Source organism: Colossoma macropomum, unplaced genomic scaffold (assembly GCF_904425465.1).
Source record: "Colossoma macropomum unplaced genomic scaffold, Colossoma_macropomum, whole genome shotgun sequence".
Lineage (NCBI taxonomy): Eukaryota > Metazoa > Chordata > Actinopteri > Characiformes > Serrasalmidae > Colossoma > Colossoma macropomum.
The window spans coordinates 21,522,182-21,544,618 of NW_023494786.1; the positions used below are offsets into that span (position 1 = coordinate 21,522,182).

General features: G+C 39.5%; 1 protein-coding gene across 4 annotated transcripts in view; it reads right to left on the bottom strand.

The window, feature by feature from the left end:
* Positions 1-22,437, bottom strand: part of myo1cb (myosin Ic, paralog b) — a 52,689-nt gene that overhangs the window by 13,181 nt on the left and 17,071 nt on the right. For 3 of the 4 annotated variants that reach the window (XM_036563826.1, XM_036563800.1, XM_036563807.1), the window contains 10 exons: positions 7,211-7,366; positions 6,777-6,892; positions 5,526-5,724; positions 4,764-4,844; positions 3,748-3,927; positions 2,393-2,491; positions 1,857-1,970; positions 1,257-1,328; positions 923-1,042; positions 644-723 (listed from right to left, as the gene is read on the bottom strand). In XM_036563826.1, the coding sequence (XP_036419719.1) occupies positions 644-723; positions 923-1,042; positions 1,257-1,328; positions 1,857-1,970; positions 2,393-2,491; positions 3,748-3,927; positions 4,764-4,844; positions 5,526-5,724; positions 6,777-6,892; positions 7,211-7,339 (1,190 nt within the window). In that variant the 5' untranslated portion in view covers positions 7,340-7,366. Of the gene's footprint in view, positions 1-643; positions 724-922; positions 1,043-1,256; positions 1,329-1,856; positions 1,971-2,392; positions 2,492-3,747; positions 3,928-4,763; positions 4,845-5,525; positions 5,725-6,776; positions 6,893-7,210; positions 7,367-19,833; positions 20,093-22,437 lie in introns of those variants that run through there. The other variant, XM_036563816.1, reaches the window with a different exon arrangement.

A 22,437-nucleotide genomic window follows, 5' to 3' on the forward strand; every position in this document is an offset into this window, starting at 1 on the left:
GTTTTATGTATTATTGGTTTTGGTGCCATCATAAAACAATAAATTAAATCAGCCTGTTTTTGCAGTTGAGTGCATACCTATTCACTCTGCAGACTGAGGAGTGAATGGTACATTTTGACCTTATTTTAAAAAAGTTTGCAATTATTTGGCCTTGTATGCATTCATGCATTAATTAATTATTACTTAATATTACAAAAAGCTAATTTCTTTTATTTTTTAGTTTTTTCTGAGCCAGTGTGCTAGCCTTTTTTGTTATAAGCCAGCATTTCCACCATACTAGGTAGATCTGTGAAGTCATACTGACTGATGCATTAATATAGCTTTCCAAATTACTGTCTGATAAATCCAGGTTATGAAATGTGAGACTTACAACATATAGTACTTCAAAAGAAGCCAGAGGCCTCCAGGAACTTACTCCCACACCATAACAGCTCATATTATTTATTTTCCATATGCAAATCCAATTCTCAGAAAGAAATCCAGCTGGCTGCTATGCTAAACAAAGTGCTCGGTCAACTTCTTCACACTAGCTTGAGAAATTTCTTATGTGAAAATCAGCACACTTCTGATCATCAAAAGACAAAGTGTTTGGAAAACCATACAAATGATACAATAATACAGACCACAGCTGGACTCTTCCCACCTGTTGTTCTGGAAGACTTCAAAACCATAGATATCCAAGAGGCCAATGACCGAGGCATTCTTACTGCTGAAGGAGTCATCCTGCAAAACATAAGCAAGAGAAATCATAATGGCACAGTGTCTGGATGTATGTAGCAGTCTGCAAGAAGATACAACAGAAAGGCGTTCATTTTTAAGTCATTTTGATGTTTATCCACATGGGGGAGCCAAACACTGACACTTTACTCAGTGCTTGCAGAACCAGCAGCGCCCTGCTAAACAGATCATCTTGCAGCTGTACCTTGAAGGCAAGAGAGTCGTTGATTTTGTTGACTAGCCAGGTGAAGGTGCGGCCATATATGGCTTTAGATAAAGCATCTCGTGCTGAGAAAGCCTGCTCCTGATTCAATGGGCTCATCAGCTGTAATAAATATACACATACAGAAAAATGATGGGATAGATTAAACATTCTTTCCAAATGTTTTACGCAAACTCACTCTAAAGTGAAATGTGCTGTTTTTTCCAATAAGGCAAATATCTTGGTGTAGTAGTGTGCTGACAGCAGTGTCTTTTTCACTTAACAAATATCTTGGCATAGTAGTACGTTGACATGTTGACAGCAATAAATGTCATACCTCTTCCCCTTTAGCTGTAATCTTCTTATGTGTGAGAGCCTCTTTGAGAACTGAGCCATCCACACCTAACAACTGTGATAACACAGCAAGCAATACAAAACATAGACATATTCACTATTGCTTTCCATAATCAGTTGTTATACAGTGCTGCACAAATGTCAATAGACCACTCTTCTTTTATTTAATTCCCAAAAAGGGCCGATGGTGTTCTCAGGCCAGACCTTAACATCTTTGAACATTCAACATGCAACAGACTTGTAAGACTGAGCGTTGAAGATGTGGAAAAAAATGTTTATAAAAATGTCTCTTCAAAAGTCTACTAAAAATGCTGGACACACAGAAAATTGAAAGATTTGATATTATATTCAGGTGTTCCGACTTCTGTGTAATTTTCTGTTAAATATGTTTTCTAAAAAGGAATAACTTGTTTGGGCCATTTGGACTGGAAATCTGACAAATAAAGGGTTGTCTGACATTTTCACAGTACTGTACATATTTTAATTAAAAAAGACTGGTTATTCTATCACAAATGTACATGTACATGCACTGTATGCACTGTGTCAGGCACAGGGCTATGCTATGACGGGGTTGGACTCTTACCCTAGCTAAGTATTTAATCTGTGTGTCTGTGGTAATGTAGGCATTGCCACTGTCCTCTCCCCCGAAATGCACATTCCCCAAGTGTAGCACACTGGCAATAATGTTCAGTAGCTCCTGCAGAGAGGGAGGGAGGAAGAGAGAGAGAGAGAAAGGGAGGGAGAGAGAGAGGGTGAGAGAACAGAAATATAAGGCTAAAGAACACAAATTTATATGCCTTGACACTTAGATATACCTTCCACTCAACAGAAAAAACACAACCACAAACAGATGTGCTCTGGCTCAGTGCCAGATAAAATGAGGGGCCCCAGATTGGACTGTCAACACACTCATCCTTTCTATGTACGCATGTGGTGTATATTGTGCTGTCTTGAGCATATCTGTATTGATGGGAATCTGATAACATTAGCAGAAAGTGGAGGATCGGATTTTCAGACGTCCGTCTGAAGCAATGTGCTTCATTAAAAATAGCTCATTTCAAAGCTTTGGTATCAGCATCAACAAGGAAAAGGTGGTATTGTGCCATCTCCACCTCTTACCTCTACATCATCATCACTGAATCCAATGACACTCAGGGCCTTCCTCACCACTTTCCAGTCACTGCGGTCATTAATGGAGCTCACTTTGGGACAATTACCCTGCAACACAAATGCACATTAATAAAAAGCTCTAACAGATATTTAACTACTTGTACTTCTTATTCATAGAATACCTAAATGGAGACGACACCACAAGTCTTGCTAGGTAATTCCCAGCATTGCTCTTTGCTTGTGTGGTATAATAATGACTGTGTGTTGACTTAAATTTTAGGTTGTATGCAGCTGATTGGTTCAGCTTTTGGCAAAGCTGATAAGCAGCTGATAATTCTGATCCACATGATGGATAGATAGATAGATTAGATATACTATACTCGTCTTTAAGGGAAAATCTGGAAATAAGGATGGCTAACTGGCTGAAACATGGAGGGACTTTCGCATAAAGAAGCTGAATAAGCAGGTCTCTATGTCTTAGTAAGTGAGGACAGCAGCAGCAGTGGTAGATTACAGTCAGGACTAATAGGCTATCCACAGGCAAAGAGCCCAGCAGGGAGAATGACATATACACACTCTCACACACTCAGAAAAGCAGAGGAAGTGGAAGGAGGGGAGCTACTCCTTACTTCCTCTATTAAACACCAGGGGAGTTCAGAGGGGAGTCTCCCAGGCATGTGTTTGCGTGTATGTGTGTTTGTGTACTGGAAATTGCACCAATCCAATAGCCAGTGTCTGTATTGGGCTGACACCAACCGATATGAGATGTCAAAGGAAAAAAAATCCTATTTGATTTTGCAACAAATCTAGCCTGAAATATTATAGAATTGCTCTTACTGCAACATAACATAAAGGAAAACAAAGTAGGAAATGTGAGGACACACAGTCTAATGTTAACACTGTATATTTACAATTACAAATAACTCTCAATAGGGGCAGACACTAAGCCAGTGAATCTTGTGGCCAAAATTATGAATTTGTATCTAGAATTATCGAACCATGTTTATCTTATATACATGGTATTTACAATTAATAAGCATTTGATGCAAATAGCTATGTGTTTAAGTTCAAATAAGTTCATTAAAATGGAAAAAGAATGCAAAAAAAAAAGTCAAAAGGCCACTTGGGCTACAAGCTCTAGCCAGAGGCACCGGGCAAAAGGCAATGTTTACTACTACCTAATTTTGCACAAATTTGCACTGCAATGTTATTTCTGCATATATACACGTCACATAGTTGGCTGTGCATTTTTTTCCTGCAGGTTAGTGGAGTATTTTCTTATGTGAAGTGCTTAGTATAGGGGAAAAAAACATGGTACTGCTCCTCATCTAATGTACAGATCCACCCTCTTCTTTCATTCTGACCTTGACAAGGTACTGGTACTGCTGTGTATTCCTCTCTAGGCCCAGTCTCCTCAGCAGGTCCTCCTCTCCTCCCTCGATGAGTTGGTAGAAGATGTGGAAGTTTCTCTCCCCATGGCTCTGGTGCACCACACGAGATTTCTCCAGTAAGTAGTTCAGGATGTGCCCCCCCACTGGAGCACCCTGCCAATGGGGACAGTCAAAGGAAGAGGGAGAGGGGGTAATACAGGGACTCTGACAGACAAGTATGCATGCATGCAAAGACACAGGGAATATAGGTGCACATACTGCACCCAAGAAGAGTAAAAGGGATACAGTACAGTGCATAAAAGAATGCGATAACACTATTTTGATGCTTCACCTGAGATACTGTGTAGATGCCCACCTTGTTTTTTACTCACATCAGAGGTGTTGAATCTTATCTGCAAAGGGCTGGTGTGGCTGCAGGTTTTCATTTCAACAAAACAGGAGCACATATGATCTTTTGTTGAAGACTGATACTAACTGATAAAACAAGCACATTTAGGTGTACTTCAACCTGTTTAAAATTAAAACCTGCAGCCACACCAGCCCTTTGTGGATAAGACTGGACACCCCTGATTTACATTAAACTACTCTTAAACGTAAAAGTAAAAGGTTTTTGGCTTGAATGTACAGTTCTAGGAAAAAGCTTTAATTGGTATAACATCTTTACATGATCTTGAGGTTCTTCAAACTTTCAAAAAGTTCTCCATTTAAAGGGTCTTCGGGGGACCAAAAGTGTTTTTTCTATGGCATCACTCCAAAGTACGCTTCAATCCAACTTGTCCCATGTCTTAAACTAACACTTATTAAATAACAACCTTAACCTCACAACAATATAATCTATACACACACACACACACACACACACACACACACAATGTGTGTATTATAACACATTCTGTTGCAATTCAAACACCATTACTTTTTAAGACAATCATGTACAAGTATGGCCAAAATCCCATTCTTAGTGTCTAACAGTCAATGAAGAATCTCACCCTGAAGTCAAACTGGATGTCCATGTATTTACCAAAACGGCTGGAGTTGTCATTACGCAATGTTTTTGCATTCCCAAAGGCCTGAAAAATCGGGAATAGAAGAGAGAGAAATGATGCAGTAACACAGAAGAAACAAGTATGAGCATAATCACTGATTCTGACACTAACACACATCTATAAACACACTATTACACACATACAATCTTAGATTAAAGGGTTGCCTAGACATTTAATGCACATCTGCAAAACATCTGGATGCTGCACTGCACTTCGTGCACTGTTACTCTCTCACATTCTCAGGCATCCTGCTTACAAAAGTGCAGCCTCATCACAAAACAGTTCACACCTACCATGCAGACCATTACAGGACTGTGTCATTACAAGAGAATCATTTAGCAAACTGCTCAGGAAAAATCCTTGTTTAGAATCTGAGCATGTCAGAGTTATACATAGATGTCAATATTATGATACAGATCCACATCAGAATCTTATTAACATCAGAGCTGTCACTATTGATATTATTAGTAATTAATATTAACTTACACTGGACAACAACAAAACATGTAAAGCCTTTCAAAGATTCCAAACAACTTTATTGGGAAGTAAATAAACCAGGAAGGCTCCAATAAATATGCAAACAACCAACTAATCACTGCCAATTCACTGAGAAGGAGAATTTTAATCAAGTTTTTTAATCAACTAATTTAATTTAACTGAGTAATCATTGCTGATTTACTAATTTAGCACTCAGTGAAAAATTACCTCCAGGACAGGGTTGGACTGCAGTAGGCGGTCTTTCACGGTCTGCACTTGCTCACTGGCAGGGCAGGTAACAGCATAGTATTGCAGAACCTTTTTAGATGCCTCTGTCTTCCCAGCGCCACTCTCACCTGAGATCAATATACACTGGTCCCGCCTCTCCGTCCGCATGGAGCGATAAGCATTATCAGATACAGCATAACTGCACAGAGAAGAGCAGGCACAGTAAGTCGATAAGCAGAGCAGACATGCATATAGTTAAGAGTTAAACTTGTCAAAGTTTTGTTATCATCAACAAAATGTCACCTTTATTTCAAATAAGAGGATAAAGAAAAAAACAAAATGCACCTTTACTAAATTTAAAGCAATAGCTTGGCGAAAGAGTCTTATTTACATGATTTTCATCTTATATATGTGGTCAATCAGCCAAGTGGACAAAAAGCATGTTGCAGAGCTAACAACAGTATCTTGAAACCTGAATACATACTTCTGACTAATTTTTTCAGGTAACACTATGTCATACTGTTATGAGTAAATCCACATGATGATTAGGCAGTTTGCACAAACTAACTGGTGGGATATAAGCTACCATTAGCTGTTAGCTACATTATATCAAAGCTCCACTGTAAAACTAAAGTAGTACACTTCAGACACCAAACATTTCTTGCCTGAACAACTACATTTGGGATAAGTAGAAAAATGTGCGAATGAGAATTTTCTCTGAACTGTTCCTTTAAATGATTATATGGAAATGGATGGCTTTGTATTGATAATGGAAAGCGCTTTGCTGTTAGTCATTTAAGTAGCTGTGGGATGGCACTGGAGAAGCGCTGTGTTATTTCGGCCTGCCTGGCAGCTGTGATAAATAGCTTCAGCACTTGCATGGGCCTGTGATCAGTGTGTATGTCCCATTACAGCAGTGCAGGAGAATCTCCTCCTGACCTCACACCCCCCTCGCCTCCTCTTTCCGTACTACACCACTGCAAAAACCACTGAACCCATCAAAAACACATACATCACCTCTACACTACAGTCCTATCTCACATTAGGTGAAATCTGATTTTGCAGGCATTCTCTCGTCTCTCAAAGCCTGCTGATATAGACTGGTCAAACACAGCCCTGCTGACAGACTATTCTGTATCATGAGAGGAGGATTATGGGAATAAGAGGTAAACAGAGGTGTGTTTTATTGTGTAGTGTGGAACGCTTCTCTGATCAAGTAGGATGATAACACTGTCTCAAATAATAACTCACATGTGGGGAGAGACTTCGTAGAAGTTAACACCCCTGTATCGTTCCATATGCTGCTTGGTGTAGATCTCTAGGTCTTTATAAGGGTTCACCGACACCAACACTGAACCAATATATGTCTGTTAGAGAGAAAGAAAACATGTGGACTAGGGGTGTAAATCTCATTATGTTTTGATAACTTTTTTTAAGAAAATTCAATGTAAACACAATGAATACTCAAACATATTGTATGTTTATGCATTAGAATGTGAATTTTATTTTGGGTGAAAAGCCCAAAAGAATAATTGCATAAAATAACATTCTAACATTGCAAAATTGATGCAGTTCTAAATCACTTTAGGACCAATGCATAACAATGCACAAATGCATTTTTACATGTTGCTCATGTTTGAAGGCCTCAGTTATTAGCTGGTGAGAGAGCACGCAGTGGTTCTTACATAGATGAGGTTCTCTTTGAAGCGCTTGCGCAGGTTTTCAATGAAGGCCACCTCGCTGGTGTGATTCTCCAGCAGGACAAAGTCCTGCACCCCCACCCGATCCCTGGCTGTCAGGGCACTCTCCATCATGACCCTCACACCGTCACTGCCCACCGCCTACAGCGAGAGAGAGAGAGAGAGAGAGAGAGAGAGAGAGAGAGAGAGCAAAGATTAAACACTATTTTGCTGCAGACATGTATAAAATAGGCATGCACAGATATGGGAATTGTGGGTCGATGGTGATATTCAATATTTTCCACCTACACATCTGCTGATGCCAATACATAAACATTCATAAAATGCAGACATCAGAACTAGATCAAACTGGAATATATTTACAAAGAAATTTGTAGAAATAGCAGTTTAAATGATCGGTTAATCTAACCATCAGAGAATCCGTATTTTGAACCATAAAGCCCTTCTCCACAACAGAGGCTGCATCTTACGCAGGAGATCGCACAAATATTAATGAAATATCTGTTAAAACATCTAAAAATGTATCTTATGGTGCCTAGTTTATACCATTTCCATCAACACTGTTTGTTACTATCGAATAAAATAATGATTACTAATACGATAAATCATTCCAAGTACCCTTTCAAGGCCCTCCGAGAGTCTCAATGGAGACAAATGCATCAACACTACTTCACACTAATGTTTTGTACACAGTGCATGGTGAAATGCAACAACCATAAACTGTACTAAGAGGACACTTATCTGTGTTTATGTGCTTATGTGTTTTTAGATAGTGGTCATTCTTTTCTCTCTGAGCTGCTTACTTCCAACACATTGTTTTAGAATGTTGCACAATATGGAAATTGGAAAACAGGCTGCTGGATCACAAGCTAAATTCAAAAGAAAAGAGATGCTGAACTGAACATAGGGAAGACAAAGGTTTCACACAGTACAAAAGCTTGCATAGTGACCACAAACATGAGTCGTGCCAGCCACAAAACTTTTCACACGTAAAAACCACTGTGTGCTTCAGTGTATACTAAACAGGAGCTCCACCCAAACTAGCATCTATAAACAGGACAGAGTAAGAGGTTTACTTACATCTTTCAGAGAATCATTATTTAGGACCATGAAGCCCTTCTCCACAATAGAGGATTGCGTCTTACGCAGCAGATCCCGCATGTTACCCAAATCCATGCTTTCCAAATGGCCTATGCACTCTCAGAGCACTTTCTGAGCTATGAAACAATACTAAAGTGCAAAAAATGAACACGACACAAACAAAAAAAAGAATGCACACCCCTTTAAAAGGAGCAAGGCTTCACTTTTTCCCCATTTCTGCTCTGAAACCCTGATCACAGAGCATTGACTGGGATGCTTCCTTTGTTCTCCACAAGAAAAGTGATGTTCACACACACATACACACACAGCTGAACAAATGTGCGATTATGCACTGAAACACACACACAAACACATTGTGCGAATACACCAGCTGCCAGGACTGTTGTTTTGCTATTGACACAGCAGTGCCCATCCCCAAGAGAGAGAGAAAGAGAAAGACAGAAAAAGAGAGAGGGAGAGAGTGAGAGACACCAAGAGAGATCACCTGAGAGAACATTTAATTAAGAAGCAGTAAGGCAGAGGCAGTCGCAGCATGACAAGTTTCTAAGGGTGCACTGATCATTAATTTTTAAAGGGCCCATATCCTACTTTTTTCTCAAGTCATATTTTTCTCTCTGATGCCCATTTAAAACGTTTGTGCTGAAACACTCCTTTTAACTTTAGTGTAAATGGGCAGGGCTAAAGTGTTGTAGGCTGCATATGCAGATATATATACAAATATGTTGGTTTTTGTGACATCACACAAACAATGAATAAAACTTTTTACAATGAAAAAAGACTATTTTTACAGCTTAGTTTCCAAAAGGACTGTAGAATGAATGGTACATTTTGAAACGTTTAACAATATTAACATACTACATCAAGTTTTATTTCAAACAAAGCAAGGATCATTCTGTTTTCAATGGTGGTTTCTTTAAGACTGATTTTAACTTTTTTTTACAGCCAAATTGGTTGATAACTGTTCTTTAAATAGCTAATGTTTTCAAATGGAAAGCAAAGGCAGCAAAAACAATATTTTTTTATCCAAAGCACAGACTTCATATGCTAAATGAACATACTGATATTAAGTGCATAGGCTAGTGTGTAGGCCTAACACACGCACAGATGTTCATGCAAAGAACTTATACGCAACACACTACTGTATCTGGCTGGCTCACATTATTTACATAATACAACCATAACACAGATTAGACATCATAAAAAAACAGGATATTTTCCAAATAGATCACAATATTACTGTATTATGTCATATTTACGTTTCCAATAATAAAGTTTTGCTCCCTGAATAATGGTACTGTACACTAAAAGAATGTCTAAAAAATGTAACAGAGCTCATTTGGATAGGGCTGTTTTGCTTCTCTTAAAATTACACCAAAGGGAATCTTACACAGTATTATGAATATTACCCAGTTTTTCAAAAAGGAAATACACACTGATGAGCAAAATGTCCACCTGCCTTATATTAATAATAATATAATAATATATTAATATAATATTGATCTTCCGTGAGCCACCAGAACATCTCTAACCTACCAAGACATGAACTCTACAAGACCTCTGAAGGTGCCCCGTGGTGTCTGGCACCAAGACATTAGCAGCAGATCCTGTAAATTGTGAGGAGGAGTTGCTACGGATTGGACTTGTCATTCCAGCACATCCCACAGATGCTCGATCAGATTGAGATCTGGGGAATGTGGAGGCCAGGGCAACAACCTGACCTCTTCGTGTTCCTCAAACCATTCCTGAAGAATGTGTGCAGTGTGGCAGGGTGCATTATCCTACTGAAAGAGACCACTGCTTTTGGGGAATAACATTTCCATTAAGGCATGTACCTGATCCACAGTTATTTTTATGCAGGTGGCACCATGTCAAACTGATGTCCACACGAATGCCCAGATGCGGGGTTTCCCAGCAGAACATGGCTCAGAGCATTACACTCCACCCATCAGCTTGTCTTCTTCCCACAGTGCCTTCCAGTGCCATCACTTGCAGAGATAGGTCCACGTGATTCAAAAGTAAACATGACTCATCGAATCAGACAACTTTATTTCATCGCTCCAAGGTCAAGTTTTGATGCTCTGTGTGCCCACTGCTTTTGACAGTGGACAGCGGTTAGCATGGGCACTTTGGCCAGTCGGGTGGCTACGCAGCCCCATACACAGCAGGGTGTTACGCACTGTGTGCTATGACACATTCTTGTAACCATCATTAAAAATTTCCGTGACTTGCACCACAATAGCCCTTTTGTTCAGATCAGACAGGATGACCTTCGTTGCCCTCTTGCATCAATGAACCTTGGGTGCCCAACACTCTGTCGTTGATTTGAGGTTTGTCTCTCTTCAAAGCACTGTTGGCAGGTATTCACCACTGCTGACCAGGAGCACCCCAAAAGTCACGCCGTTACGGAGATGCTCTGACCCAGTTGTCTGGTCATAGGGTTTGGCCCTTGTCAGAGTCACTCAGGTCTATATGCCTACCATTTTTCTCCCGCATTCAACATGTGAACTACTAGAACTGACTGTTTGCTTAACGTCTAATATAGCCCAGACCTTGACGTGTGTTGTTGTTATGAGAAAATTAACATTATTCGCCTCGCCTCATCTGTGAGTGGCCACAATGCTTAGCTTTTATTTATATATATATATTTTTTATGCATCACACTTATTTTGAACTGTTCTTTCAAAGCACCCAATCTAAAGCATCCAGCAAATTACACAATATTGCCATCAATGCTGGTATACCAGTATAGACAACATATCACAGAGCAACCCTGCTAATTCTGCTCATCCACCTGTAGAAGTGTCACGTGTCCCATATGGTAGTAGAGGAGACAGACAGGGGACTAAATGCAGAAAGTGAGAAGAGAGAAGTGGGAACGGATGATAAGTGTTTGGCCAGGAAGTGACTTTATCCCAAATCTGACAACTTACTGGCTAAAGAAAAACTCCTTCAGTCTTTCTCCATCGGTCAGTCATTCCAGTGTTGTTTTACCTCTCTACCGCCAGTAGGGGTGGACGATATGGCAAAAATACAATATCACGATACATGACAACATTTCACAATGCACTCAAATGTACCACAATATCTAGTTTTTCTGAGTACATTTTTTGATAAGTTGGACAGACTGAATGTAGCAGTAGTACCATGTTTGAAAAACACAATACTGTCATAATGCCCACCCCTAATAGCCTACTATAGTTGTTATCATTATTTATTAATGTTTTAATCAGTCACTTTCTCCAGACAAAGCCCTATAAAATCCTCTCATATGAGTAACTTATGTCTACACCACAGACAAATCATGTGGGTGTGCCTGTCAGTGTTGAGGTGTCTCATATTAGGACAGCACCCTGTCTGACCGCATTGTAGCAAAAACGTTTCTTAACATAAAGCCCTACAGCCAAGACCTGTTGGCAAGTCATTAGCAAAACAAACCCAGGAGTCCAGAGAGTGACATCATTTGCCAAGCAACAGCAGTGTTGTGCAACAGTGTGTGCCATTCAGCTCTGGATCTGTCTTGTTTACAAATTCATCGCTGCTACAGAACCTTCTCGCTGCTCAAATATTCAGCCAGTCCTTCAACTCCAACTACTCCAGCTTCTAAACTGTCATCACAGACACAGAGAGCCCCTGATAGACCACTCAACTGAGACTTGCTTGTTAAATCTCAATGAACATGTTAGGGTTTTTGTTGTTTAGCACAGAAGCCGATGCTCCAAGATGTGCAGCAGAAAATAGGGCTAAACAATTTGGGGAAAATATCATATTGTGATTTTTCTGACCAATATTGTGACTAATTAAATTGTGATGATTTGTATTAAATTAAAGTACAGGCCTCCAAGTTATTAGGCTCAACTTCCCCATTTAAAACTTAAGGCAATGTTTTTGATAATACAGGCTGTAATTAAAACTGCAGCTCTTGCTAAAACTGATTAATCTTTCAACACTAGCATGAAGATTTGCAAATCATTTAATTAGATTAAGATTTGCAGAACTTATTCACATACTACATCAGTGTCTGCAATGATACAGATCTTTTTAAACGAATTTTGGCATTATCTAGTAGCTTACTTGTAGCTTACTTCTAGTAAGGCTTCACACACTACACGCTACACTACACTAGAACATTAATGTGAGGATTAGACTGCATTCAGCCACAAGACTAAAGTCTAGTCCTGGATTACAAACGCCCCTCCAATTCATCCTAAAGGTACTGGATGGAGCTCCATCACTTCAGAGTTCCACTGCCCAATCCTCCAGCTGATGCTTGGCATTGTGCATACTGACCTTGGAGCGTGCCACTCCAAAGTGAAATGCTGGTCTATGAAGGCTCTGTGTACAATTGAACACCTGTGTCAGATGCACCATTAAAAGGGGTGGCTTGATTCTTTTAGACTTGCAGTATATATGTTCACACACACACACACACACACACACACACATGCATACATACATATATATATATATATATATATATATATATATATATATATATATATATATATATATATATATATATATTTTGAACTGAAAAGCAAAAAAACTGCACTGACATTGGGTCAGTACTCAGTATCAGCAGATACCCTGAGATCAGATACTGAAATTGGCATCAGGGGAAAAAATGTGGGATCCCTAACATTCATAATGGAAAAGCATTTAGAGATTATTCTCCACTACATAAATCCAATCCATAATTTCAACGCTGAGACACAACACCTCATTAATCATTGTCAAACAAAAACCTAAACAATACAGTTTTGCTCTTGTGCATATGACAACTTTATTTCTACATGTAAATATGAATCAGAAGGATTAAACAACAGTTGGTGACTGTGCTGTTAAGTCAACAGAAGAATCAAAATTAGCTCAAGGTCAACCAGAAGAGTTTGAGGGCTTGGTTTGGCATTAGTTAAATATTATCAAAATGACTTTAGAAGGTAGAATAACTCACACCCTGCCCTGCAATGCTGCCTTTCAGTCCTTAAGCCTCTCTGTAGTCTCTTGCTGGGACAGAGGAGGGTAAAATTTCACTCTGGAGACCCTAGAGGACTCAATGACCTGAAGGGGGAGTGTGTTAATGTGTGTGTGCATAAGGAACCAGAGGGCTCAGCTCCTCTCAGGGCCTGTTCACAGCTTAGGGAGCTTGTTAAGAACTCTTATCTGGCCATCTCCTTTGACAAATAACATCCTTCGACAGCTAAAAGGGAAAACACTTTGTTAAAGCAATAACACTATGGAACTCAGCCAAAACATGAAGAAAAGGGCCATTTCCAAAAACAAGAAAGAAACCCCCCGTCTCAAGTCCGCTTCCCTCTCTCCATTCTCCAGCCGCTTGCTCCATTACTGTATTGTTCCTAGATGAGCTTTATAGTTTTGCTTTCCTGCTCCCACCCTGCACCCCTTCTCCATCCGTGCGGATTGAGCGGGCTACCAGTGTTTTGCCATTCAGTCAATTTTTCCAAATCGGAACAAAGGGGCTGAGAGACAGGCTCCGGCAGGAGACCACTGTCAAATTCTCAACTCTCTCACTTTCACTATCTCTGCTTTTCTCTCCTATTTTCTTTCTATTTCTCCTTTCCATTCATGTGGAGCTCAAACAAGCACAGACTTGAAGAAACAAGAGCATAGTGGGCCTTGAACAAAGTCTACTCTTTGTTTGACCTTCCAAGTGTTTTAAGTATGCACCTTGAAAGGCACCAATGAAAAAAGCTCAAATGCTGGGGCTTTGGAGGACAGACCAGTGTCAGTGAAATCCGCAGACTCATCATAGCCCTTTGTCAGCACTTCTCATGACTTCTCACATTACAAGGACATCAATAACCTTCAAATGGAAAACTGAAGAAAGGAATGATATCTTCCTGTATTTCAGTCATAATAATTTTGGGTATCACAAAAATGCATTTGCTGCATTTTGCAATATTCCATAACCTTTTAGAGACAATATCCTACATTTATCCCCCCGACCCAGAGGTCTAGAAAAACACTCCAAAGTTGAGTGACATGCCTGTATTAGGAACTCCAGGTCCAAGTTGGTTTTCTCTATAGGAAAAAAAATTTCAAACATGATATGTTTTGTCCCACATACATTTTTGCCCAGAATGTCTCTGGATCCTTTGAATTACGAGGTCATTTAGTGGTCGAAACACAAATAATGCTACACACATGCTATCAGCAAGCATGTAAGCTTTCATGTAGTAATAAAAGTATTTCAAATCTTTTTCAACCTTGTCATTTGGGGTGGGGGGATGTACATATGACAAAACATCCAGTTTGGAACATTTTTGTTCACCAAAAAGCATGATAGCATCGATTTCCTAAAACGCCATTTGAGTTCAATGTGGGCATGACGCTGACTACAGAATGACAACATGACTTCAGAGGTCTATATGTGGATATATGTAAATGTATTTGTTTTAATAGCATCACAAAATAATGAATTTTAAAAATATATTCAATTCAATATTAGGCTGTTTTTGCAACTCCTGACCTCATGGACTGGGGATTTTACATACTACATCAAACCCTTTTATTTCAACGTCTCCATAATCCTGAAACAACCCAGGAGCTCTGTATCTCTTAAACACTGACACTGAAAGGAGTAAAGGAGAAGGATGCCATCTTTAAAGCATTCCCCCCCGCCCCACCAGAGAAAAAGCTTGAGTGTAATAAAGTTAGAGGAGGGGAGAGGTCACATTCCTCTCAGGATTTCAGAGATAGGCCTAGTCAGAGCAATTTGAGGTTTGGTGCCACACCCATTTTGATACATTTTACCAAGGATGGTCAAAAACTGAAGTTTTTTTGCCTAATTGTGATATTGAACTTTCTGAAGGCAAAACATTTTTCCAGCATGAATCAGTCCTCTGGCTTTTACGTGAATCCTCTCTCTCCTGCTCCACTTGGAAGGAAAGAACAGGGGCGGATACACTGCCCATGCGTGGAAACACACTGCAGAATTGAAGCTGATTACCCGAGAGTAAAGCAAAGTCAAAGATATTCAGTGTCAGATTACTCAAGACATTGGAAAAAAAATGAGAGCTCAATGGTTTGGGGCTTCCCTGATATTTGCTTTTGGACTTTTTCTAACGTTTTATGAGAAATGGCAGAGGGTCAAAAGCTTACTGTTCAAATTGCTGCAGATGGCTGTAGGAAAAGTTTGGCTCATACTTCACGAAGCTGGAGTTCCACAGTGGCTCATCACAGTTAACTGTTTCTGCTCTGTGGATGAAGACTTTCTTCAGCTTTGTGATGAGTGCCAACAGGTTAGGCTTGAGTATGTATGTTGGCTAAGTGCACACTCAGCTGCTGAGTGTCAGACGTGGAGGGAAAGTGGACAGACAGGTGTGATGGGCTCTGCCTCAACAGGTGAAACTACTTACAACATATGCCCCTCTACACACGCACACACATTTTTACTTTCTCAGGACATGGAAATATGTCATCATCCCCCCTTCCATATTTAAGTATGTTCCCTATGGAGGATATGTTAACTTATTTATTAATCAATAAAACATGTAATTTGATTCGGGGGTGTTTAATATGTGTCTCTGCCCACTCTTTGCCTTTATTACAGTCTCCATTCTTTTCATTAGACTTGCTTTCAGTTTTTCAAAGAAATCTTCAGGGATATTTTTCCACGCCTCTATAATCCTATATACATTCAATGATGTTGAGGTCTGGGCTCTGGGGTGGCCATGCTACTGTTCTGAGAACACAAGCAGCTTTTTTGTTTAATTTGTACAGGTTTTCTTTTTGTCTATTTTTGTGTTGTTTTCTTACAGTGGAAGAATAGACAGAAACACCTGTGGATTTTGTTTGAAGCAAGAGTGGAGCTTGATTTTATAATATCTGTAATCTTTGGAGGTCCATGTTTGGAAACTCCTGTTTTTTTAAATTACTTTCCTTTCACGTTTCAATTTCTTACGCAAGTAGATTATCTTATATCTAATCTCCTCAGAAACATCTGAAAAATGATTCATTTCATGGCTGTCTGACTGGAAGTTAAATGAATGTTGGGTAGTCTATGACATTTACACAGGGCTGTTCTTGTTGGTTCTGATGAAGTAGTTTAGCCCTGTTTTTCTCTGGTTTGTCAAGACATTTTTGTCCTGAAACTACGTACAACAAACAAACAAACACACACAAACACACACACTCACACTCACACATATGGAGAGATATGGAGTGACCAGTTGTATTTTAGGGCATACTCCTGTCCTGGACAATGCTAAGAATTCATGGGTAGTTTAAGCTCCACAGAGTCTTATTCTCCCTCCATTGGTTTTGCATTCTTCACTGAGTCCCTTAAAAGCATCTACACTCCCTGAAGACACCCAGCAGGCTTGTGTCATGAGATATAAAAGGTTCTTATTCACATCATTGTTAATCTCTCATATCCCTTTAGCCATTGACATCACTGTGTTCCTGAGTAAACTTCATTTCCTCTTGCTAAGATGAGTATCACTCTGAGAAAAAGCATGCTGACTGCAGGCTGGAATCTCAGTCGAAACTGCACATAGAGAGTCACAAAGTACTGTCTGTAAACTGGATAGCACTCATGAGTGACATTCATCCCAGACAGCACCAACTGACCCATCAATGTGCCACCCAAAAATGTACGAGCTTTATACAGCTTCACAGTAAAAATACCATCTCAGTCCTCCATCAAAATTCTTATATTTAGCGTGTGTTATTACTATTAATTGCATGCGTATAAAAGGACAAAGAGTTTATTTTTTAATCATAAAATTGAGCTTAACTTTAGCATGGTGGCTAATTAATTGTATCCAATTTGCCTAGTTTCAATTAGTTGCAACAACACAGTCCAGCTCAGTAGTGCAGCATATTTTGTCCCATGTCCCATTTTGTCCCATTGCTCCTTTCCTCTATGGCCATCTCCATTACCTAAACATTTAGTTAGCCTTTGTTTGAACAATTTCCATTGTTACAATAATGCTAATTTCCACTAGCACCTCTCTGGATTTCCAATGCTTGTATTATACTTTACTCAAATACCCAATTAGGTACACAAATGCTATGAGTTCAACTATGCATGTATTTAAATAAACTCTCTCACTCCTGATAAAACTCCCCCAGGTATGTTTAAGACCTGTGTGAAACACTAGACTCTAAACTACGGTCCGTAATTTCACCATAGCTGGATCTACCAATAGGGTGACTTTGGTAAGCACCCAGGGGGCATGCATGCATATTGTTGCTGTCGGAACAAAACCTTGTGTCTCCAAAAAAGTAACTTTACAGGAGAAGCAAAAGGTTTTTGGAATTTTCATTGTAACTTAATGTAACTATATGTTTTTCTAAGTTATTTAAATAACTTCTATTAACAGAAAAACCACACAAACTTAACATATATGTGTCCACATGAGAAAACATTACATTCACATGTGTTTACTTCCAACACGTGTCATTTTCACACACTTCACATGTAGAATATGTGACTCCTCTGTAAAGGTTGGTCGGTTCATTATAGAGGTTTGATCATGTGTAAACAGCAGCTGCTATTTAAAAAAATAATAAATAATAAATAAATTTAAACAATGGCAAAAGGCGGAGATACAAGGTTTTGTTCCGATAGCCACGATATATGAAAAAAACATACCTCATTAGGCAAAGCTCTGAGTTTTACTGACAAGCCTTCACAACAACATGCTAAATAGGATGCTTGCCTATTAAACTGCATTTTTCAAGAGAAAGAAATTTGATTCATTGACTTTGTGAGTTGTCGTCGCATTGTGGCCAATGAAAACCCTAACCCTGTCTGTGTCATTCCTGGACATGTGACTGGTCCCAAGACCTGCCTGTCTTAACCCTCCGAACAATGTTTAGCATCCGTCACTATCCACCATTACCTCAATTAAGCTAACTTGGGTGCACCATCGCTTCAGACTGTGCTGTCTTCTACCCATTTCCAAAGCCAAAAGCAAATTTTTAAAATTTCAGCTTGTGTTAAAAAGTTGCTGCAAATTTGAAACTTATCAGTGCCCTTTTACTAAAATTACCAGGCTATGTCAAAACAGGTCTGCATATGAGCAGAGGGCCAGGGTGCCTTAGAGTCTCAAAACCCAAAGTCCCCCAGGCTTAATCCAGCTTGAATTTCACATTATGTTGAAAGGCATTTTTGCCAACGATCTGAAGTTTGTCCTACCTGGTAACAGTTGCTACAAAAGAACACATTTGTGGGTGGAGCATAGATAGGTCAATTATCACATATCCTCCAGCTTCTCAACCAAACTTTTCAAGTTACTCATAAATTTGTCCAATGTTACTTCCCAGATGGACAACCTCATCAGCATGCCTGTCCAAATAAAATCCACATTTAACTAAAACGCCTCTCATGTATATGAGTACAGATAATGTGACTTGAGTGTGTGACTGAAACTTCCACATCACTGCACAGCATATGTTACAGTGTGCATGCAGAAGCTCTTGCGGCCTATGAGAGCAGTGGGATGACAAAGTCAGGAAGAAATGTGCAGGGCGGAAACAGCCCACTGACTGACAGCAGTTTCATTAGCACTGCCACTCTCACTCTTTCACTCTCTATCCAGTGTCAAGGAATTCCTCCAAAGAAGCTTGAGCCAAAGCCAGAGATTGACACACTTTGTGGCGACACATGCAGAACCACACAGGCACACACACACACACACACACACAGAAATATTCAGTATGGCTGACTATGGAGAAAAGAAGGAGTTCAAGAGGACAAAAAAACTTGGCAACAGCTACAGAAACAACAGAAAACATTGAATGAAAAGCTTTCAAGTTCAGGGGATTTAAGGTCCCATAGCTTACATTTTTCCCCCTAAAGTCCCCTTCTAATGTTTGAGTGGTTGTATGCATCAAAATTATTGATATTTGCATGACAAATTTCCAACCTCTCTTTATACAACCTCCCCATACAATTTAGCAAGCTGGTTTTGTTACTGCACTGTTAAACCTTAAGTATGTAAATGACCTCTGTTCTGACTGTCTCATTCAAAAAGCAGTATGGGCTGAAATACTCTTTATAACTTCAGTGTGAATGGGTTGAGCTATACTGCTGTAAACTGAATTGGATAGAATATCTGTGAGTGCCCTGATTTTGTGACATCACAATCTCAGGTTGTTATTAAAGCTTAGTTTCCACATGTGGACTGTATGGACTGGGGAATGAACAGTGTCTTTCGAAACTTTCACAATGTTTGCATGCTACATTAATTTCCTATTTAAAAAAAATCCATAATAGAAGCCCTTTAAATTATAACTACAGGACATATTAGCAGTACCTTTTGTTTATTTAACAGGGACAACAGAAACTAATCACACAGCATAATGTTTTTATAATGCATATGTGCCAGATTTAGCCAAATGGCTCATTTTCATTTACAGCCCATCTGAAACAGTATGCAACAAAGACAAGACAACATGTGTTGCAAAGGAAGAATTTATGATGAACTATGGCTCAGAAAGGTAAAACTGCTAAGTGTCTGCTAGTAAATGTTAGCTCTTACCATTGCTCGGTACTTCATCTTTCCTTTCTTTCCACTGTTTTGCTTCACATTTATGATCCAAAAGAGTAATCCACGTCAGAGATATAATGTAAAAAGCTTCTTATAACAACTTTCCATGCTCCATGTGCAGAAGTGTTCCAGGTGCCATTTCTTCTACTCTTACTCTTTCACTTTTTTCTCTTCCTCCTCTCTAGACCCCTTCTCTCTCCCTCTCTTTTTCTCGCTCTCCACAGAGGCACAAGTCCCTACGAAAAGTGACACACTCCCCCTTTCTCTCCCTCCCTCCCATACTTCTCTCGTTCACTCTCTCACACTCATTCTCATTCATCGCTCACTCCCTCTCCCACTTGTACTGGCATTTCAAAGCCAGGTCTGAGCTTTACAGCAGAAAGGTACATCTGCCCACTCTCCGCGGCAGCCGCAGGCCGGTCCTGAGCTTAAAACCAGCCAGATCTGCATTTAATACGCCAAGGCATGGGGCTCACATCTGGACCTGACTGCCTAGGGTGAGGGGGAACGAGAGAAAACACACTGGGCCAAGTCAAAAAAGGGAGGGATTTTGGGTAAGATCTCCTAGAAAAATCCCTAGCTGGCATTAAGTATTAAAACTAAATGTATCCACTACCTAGAGATTATGCCAAGTAACCCTCCCACCACTTCCTTTCTTTAGCCACCACTTTCCTCTGCTTCTCTCAGCACAGGCTTTGCAAACGGATGCAGATTTAAGGCAATTTTAGTGAAGAGTGAGGAAGCAGGGTCTGATTAAAGCATCAATTAGAAATACTGCCAAGTGCACTTCACAGTGCTCTGTGATTAAATTAGCTTAATTACTAGGGGTGTAAAATGCATTGTGACGTATCAATCTGAAAGTGGTAATTCAACTGCATAGATTTTAGAACATTATGATTTAATATAAAAATATTCACTAAAGTGTGAGTGCTATTTTCGAATGTAAAAATCCAAGAACATTAGGTATATTGCTTTTATTGGCTATAAAAAGATTATTAAGAAAATAATTCAGAATTGAAACTGATTCACTGAACAGAGCTTTTCAGGAGCAGCAATATAAGAGACAGATGTAATAGATTAGGGCTGGAACTAAAGTCTAGGAGCAAAGTTGGCTCTACTTTATGGCATGCTTCAACAAAGACGGGTCTGTTTGATTTATAGCTATACCCATAAAGACTAGATCAGTTTGATTGATAGTCTCCATGCCAAAGAAGATAGGTAAATGAGACACACTGCAGATACATAAACTCCTTCTACATGAAAATAGCTAAGAAAAGGCATTTAAAGGGGTCAGAGGTTTACAAAATTCCTCCTTCGTAAATCATTGACAAGGCCTAACAGAACTAACATGCTGGATAATGAAAAGAAAGAGAGAGAGAGAGAGAGAGAGAGAGAGAGAGAGAGAGAGAGAGAGAGAGAGAGAGAGCATAACTGTATGAAAGGCTGGTGCTACTGCTTATTAAATCACACACTATTAATTTGCATCTGTGGAGATCACTTAGAAAAAGAATTAGAGTGTTTGTGAAAGATGCACTCTTTCTTTTTCCTCTACTAGCCTGCTTGCCTCAGCATTAGACAAACCACCTGTTTTATTCACACACACACACACACACACGTACACGCACAGGTAAAGCCTTGGCCAAGGTCACCTCCGCTGCAAAACAATGCCCTCTACTGGAGAGAACCATCCACATTGCTGTTGCCTACCTGGTTTTATTAAATTACTGGCTTGGAAAATAACTGTGCCTATACTATAGTTTCTAGCCTTGGTGAAGATGTAGAACAACACTGTCAACATCAGAGCATTGTCTGAGGCTCAGCTGTTTTAACACTGAGTTCTAATAAATCCTCCCTTCTCTCTCTCTCCTTCTCTCACTCCAGCCAGCATAACCAGAGCCCCCGCCTGCAAGAATCTGAGTAATGTTTTCCAGACGGTATGAGTTTCTTTTTCTCTCTCTGGGAACATGAGCATCACAGGGCCAGCTTGCAGAAAAAACAGACAGACCTGAGCCTCTAATATTTCCTTTTGGTGACAAATTGGCAGGGACACAAAAAAGCTGAAAGACTCAATAAGTACAATGACTATTCAATATGATAAGGAACAGGAGAAAAAAAAATCAAACACATTATAAATACAGCTACTTGAAGTGTAACTAATTGCAAGTAGAGGAGGGCAATATGACAATATTTATCGTTATTGAGATCAATTACATCACATTATGTCACAGTACTCTTTTCTCAGCATATTGTGGATATCAGTGCTTAAAGAACACAGACTAATTGCTTGTTTCATTACAAACAGAGCATAATTAGACTTGTTTAATTGGATGTAGAGCAGTACAGTATGTGAAATGTAAATCATTGTATTCACATTTCTCGGCTGTATTTTTTGAAATGTGGCAAGACTATAATATCTTGAAGTACTATCATGTTATAGGCCAGCTTTCTAGAAATACTAATAACTACCTGCAACTGGGCTTTGTGACTAAATTTATCATGATAACTGTAACATACTGTTTTATCACCTGCTTCTACAACATGCTACCATTCAGTGCATTACATATGAATACTCTAGGTATAGGTTTGTTTTATACC